The sequence below is a fragment of the Elephantulus edwardii genome, unplaced genomic scaffold (assembly GCF_000299155.1).
Source record: "Elephantulus edwardii isolate Elephantulus edwardi_28Jun2011 unplaced genomic scaffold, EleEdw1.0 scaffold00061, whole genome shotgun sequence".
Lineage (NCBI taxonomy): Eukaryota > Metazoa > Chordata > Mammalia > Macroscelidea > Macroscelididae > Elephantulus > Elephantulus edwardii.
This window is the reverse complement of record NW_006399811.1, coordinates 8,696,359-8,701,483: the sequence shown is the minus strand read 5'-3', so window position 1 is coordinate 8,701,483 and position 5,125 is coordinate 8,696,359. Positions and strand designations below refer to the sequence as shown.

Here is a 5,125-nt window from a genome sequence, read left to right as displayed (position 1 = left end):
ATCCTGTGCCTATTTTTCAATTGGATTGTTTACCTTTATCTTGTTGTGGTGTCTTTGTATTATTCTCACAACTTGTCTATAGATTTCATCAAATAAAAATTTACAAAACAGAAATGAAAAAATAGCATGCATAAAGAAAAATATACTGTATTTTAATAAGCTGAAATGACTCTTATTAAATCCAAAATAAAAATCATATATGGTAATAATGCATGATTTAATCATTAGTGTATTAACTGACAGTGTTTATTTGCTGCTGTTGTTATGTACTGTCAAATCAGAACTGACTCATAGCTGTCACTCTACTGAGTTTTCAAAGGCACTTTGAAAAACTGCATGAGAAGAGGCTGTCCATCTTTCTCTCCCAAAGAACAGGTGGTGGGTTTGAATTGTGTGCTTTTTGGTTAGCAACACAATTTTTTAACACTAAGCCACCAGAGCTCCCTAGTGGTTATTTAAGTGTTATATAAAATAATAAGGAGTTTATAATCAATGGTGACATATTTATTTAAATACAGTAATAGTTTTAATAATAATTAGTTATACAGTACTTGCCATGAGCCAGGAACTGTTCAAAGTACTTTATACTCACTATGTTACTTAATTTCCATAACAACTCAATCTCTATCAGAGCTTCCTACAACCAATTGAGGTAGATAATATATCTTAGAGAAATGAATACCCTAGACTGCTAAAAGAATAGAAAAATTTGGAATAAATGCAGCTGGAATGCTCCTTAGAGGTGAGAGCACGCTTTGGGCATGGGAGAGATTATAAGGATGGAACAAAATCAACAATGTTTTGATTGCTATCAGAGTGGACTCAATGGCATCTAACAATAACAACAATAACAACTTACAGATCAGAAAACTGAAGCACAAGTAAGTTACTTTCTCAAGGTAATCAGCAATGAATACTCTTAACAACTTGGTTATACTAAGTTTTGTGATTACCTTGGTTGGTCCTTTATATTCCTCATTTTCCAGAATAGCCCTCTCTAACATGGTATCCATCACGTCATTCAGCTGGGCCACTTCTACTCTTCTATTTGGTTTCCTGAAAGATCAAAGTAATAGAATGATATGATTATTTTTAAAACAAATAGCAAAAGAATGTGTAAATAAATACATATTTTATAAAATAGTAACAGAATTAAAACATATATATTGATACCTTTATCAGAAAAAAAAAACTTCAAACGGCAGAATAAAGCAAATAGTGTGGCCCTTTTTCTATAAAATAGTAACTTCCTCTAAAAATTCTATATACCCTACTCTAAAAATTCTATAGTGTATTAGGTAGGTATGCAAGGAAATGGGCAAAGTTGAAGAAAGAAACAGCAAACTGTTAACACTGGTTACTTCATAATATAAAAGAAGAAAGGATATAAAACAGATAAGAGGACTACAACAACATGGGGAAATACTAATAGTTAATATATAATATAAAAGCATTTTTCAGTACTTAAATATCATAACAAATATTAGAAATTTAGCCTGTGATCTGACAAATAAAAACACTGATTAGGCAACAATACCTAATGCTAGTGTGAGGATGGCACAGGATAGAACAGGGATTAGATCTTTTGTTCATAGGGTCACTATGAGTCATACTCAACTTGATGGTACCTAACAACAACTATAAGTAGTAACTATTTTTCAGTTTCTACGATAATTTTAATAATCTTTGTTTAACAATGTAAAAAGAAAATTACGCACATAGTATTAAGATAGTTATTTTTTTCAGAGGAACACTTTAGAAAATAAACTGTACTTACATAGACGGGAAGAGTAACAGCCTGTGTTCACTATCTGTCAGCAGAGTTGTATATTTGCTACAACAAATAAGAAAGGTAAATGTTATTTAGGAAAATCTTCTGGCCTGTTTATCACACATCACACAGTCAACTCAGAGTTCATAGAACTAAGAAGTTGAGAGGCAAACAAAAGACTCATAATTTTGTACATAAAAAGACAAACAAATGCCCACCCAATTTGCAATCAACTGCTCTATGTAAACTGCAAACAGAGAATATCATACACAGCTCCATTCTTTAGCAGACCCATCAGAAAACAAGTGAAAATGGTATCAGTAAGTGGCAGAGCACAGTATCAAAGTTTACTCAGGCATATAAAAATAAAGTTATTCCAGACAAGAACACCACAATGTCTGAGAGACAACAGATAACATCAAAACACTCAAATAATCAAGATAAGATGGCACACCCCCAAAAAAATGACCAACATAAAGAAACCAGAAAACTTTTCAGAGTTTTTTTAAAAAGACTATGCAAAATCAAATAGATACAATAAAAAGGAAATAAGTAGCAATCCAAAGCTGGAAAATTTAAATTCTGAATATTCAGACTAACATTTCAGAAATAGCACACTAGGAGGACAAAAGATGAGAACTGAAGAAACAGAATTCAGATTTTCTTAGATGAAGGAAAAATTCCTCAATACTAATTTGTTAGAGGAAAAATCAAAAAAAGAAGAAAATGAAACAAAGCATAAGAATTAAGTGGAACACTATCAAAAGGAATAGCTTATGAGTGACTGACAATTCCAGAAAAAGAAACCAATAAAAGCACAGGGGAAATTATTAACACTGGCTGGAAGAATATTTCCCCAACATTATGGAAAATGAGAAAACAAATTCAAGAAGCTGATTTTGTTGGTGCCCTCAAGTTGATTACAACTCATAACAACCTTATGAACAACAGGTCTAAACCATGCCTATTCTGTACCATCCTCATTATCTCTGCCATGCTTGAGCCCACTGTTAAAGTCACTAAGTCATTAAGGGTCCTCCTCTCTTTTGCAGATTCTCCACCTCCCAGTATGGTATCTTTTTCCAAGGACTGGCGCCTCCTGAAACATGTATGTAATAAGTGAGACAATGATCCATTATCCCTGCCTCTAAGGAGGACCGTAGTTGTACTTCCTCCAAAACAGATTTGTTTGTTCTTTTGGCAGTTCATGGTATATTCAATACTCTTTGCCAGATCCACAATTCAAAAGCATCAATTCTTCTTGGGTCTTTCTTACCCATTGTCCAACTTTCAGATGCATAGAAAGCAAATGAAAATACCATGTCTTGGATTGGACATACCTCAGTTTTAAAACAAATGTCTTTGCTCTTAACCCTATGGAAAAGTTCAAATATGATAAATGCCAAAAAAATAACATTAAGACACATCCTAATCCAATTTTCTAAAAGTAAAGACAAAGAAAGAATACTGAAAGGAGTTCAGTTAAAAACAAGAATTAACTACAAAAAACAAATAAGACTAAACTATGATTTCTTAGGAGAAACCATGAACTGGCAAGAAGGCAATGGGCAGACATATGTAAAACCCAGAAGAAAAACCTACCAACCAAGAATGATACACCCAGCCAAACTGTCCCTCCACTTACCTGGTAAAATTAGGATACGTTCACATAAACAGAAACTAAAGGGATTTATGAAAACGAGACTAACTTTATAAGAAATACCAAGGAGAGTTCTTCTGACCAAGATACAAAACAGGCGACAATCCAAAATTAACATACATAACATTATTTAGAAACTGACATAGACACAGAAATATACACAGTATAATAAACATACAAGATAACCAATAGGAAATAAAAGGTATCAGTACCTAAATTATGACAACTACAAAGCAAAAAGAGGGACTAAGAAGTGCAGTTACAACTTCAGGAAGTCAAGAGATGTCAAGATAAAGTGATCTATTTTAGATTTGGGAATAAGATATTTACTTACAGGGTAACCTCCAAGAAGATTAGTAACTTTTCTCATCAAAATGAAAAATAGGGAAATCATAAAGATTCAGAAAACAATAAAGCAACAGTAGTGAAGGAAGCAGTAAGAAAAGCCATAAATAAAATTAGCTCATAACAAAAAGGTAAGTGGAACAAGGAAATCAGCAATGTCACAAAACAGAGGTGCATAGAATGGATAACAGATAAACACTGAATAGAATGGATAAGTCTAGAGGGCATTAAGCTAAGCAAAATAAGCCAGTCACAAAAGAGAACAAAGTCTGTTTTATATTATAGAATAAGACAACTATTATAAAATGATAAGGAAAGATTTACACAAAGATGTAATTAATTTTAGATGATTATCAGGGTTAGGAAAAGAAGGAGAAGGCAATAGATATGGGTGAAAGGAGAGACAAATAATATATTTACCAGACATTGTCTTTAATGATATGAATCTGTCACAATTATCATAAAAATGTATATAAATGATCAACTGAAATTTTAATTATTATATTACATACAGAAATAACTAAATGAATCCCAATATGACTTATAAACAAATTTTCCTTCAAATAAAACACAGAGAGAAAGCATTTTCCTAGAGCAGCCATCATCATGAGTTTGGACTTGTAGCATCCAAAGATTCTTTTTTTTTTTTTCAAAGATTCTTAAGAGAATAAATTTTTGTCTGTTACATCCCTAAAAATATTTACTTTTTAAAAATAAATATAGTTGAATATCAGAATAAAATTTTCTTTTTAAAAAATTAAAAATTCAACAGCATGAGAATATGGGGAACTAATCACTAAAATTCCAAACTCTTTTAAGATATTTTAATTAATTTGTAGAATTTTTCTTAAATTGTATTAGAATACCTAATCCAAATGCTCTCTTATTTTTCTTATAGTGTGCAGAAACACAAGTATGTCACTATTCTTAGTTTTCCTTGTATCTGGGGAAAAAGGGTAAGTGATTCCATTTGCCAGTTAGTCAGTACATATCGCAGTACTCACTCATCATAACACTCCAAACCTGAAACTCCAGTGTTGGACACAATATGAAATTCTTCAGGAATCAAAGTATCTGATAATTTCTTAGGTTTGAATAAGAACAAAGAAAAGAACATATTAATTAGTAAATAAAAAACAAACAAAACTGTGTTGCATAAATTCCAATTCCTGTCCTAAAAAGATTCTATTTCTTGAGATATTCTGATCAGAGAAATAACAATACTACTAATATGGTTATAGCAAGAGGAAAAATGTTTGAGCAGAACATACTTCTTGTTATTGTATGTGCCGTCGAGTCGCTTACAACTCATAGCAACCCTAAGTACAACAGCCCTAAACCCTGCTCTA

At 31.8% G+C, this 5,125-nt stretch overlaps 1 protein-coding gene across 1 annotated transcript in view; it reads right to left on the bottom strand.

Annotated features, from left to right (window-relative positions):
* The window catches only part of AXDND1 (axonemal dynein light chain domain containing 1), a 245,076-nt gene that overhangs the window by 186,842 nt on the left and 53,109 nt on the right, over nucleotides 1–5,125 (bottom strand). The window contains exons 6-8 of the mRNA XM_006887769.1: nucleotides 4,781–4,860; nucleotides 1,778–1,834; nucleotides 954–1,056 (exon numbers count right to left, since the gene is read on the bottom strand). Of these exons, the coding sequence (XP_006887831.1) occupies nucleotides 954–1,056; nucleotides 1,778–1,834; nucleotides 4,781–4,860 (240 nt within the window). The remainder of the gene's footprint in view (nucleotides 1–953; nucleotides 1,057–1,777; nucleotides 1,835–4,780; nucleotides 4,861–5,125) is intronic.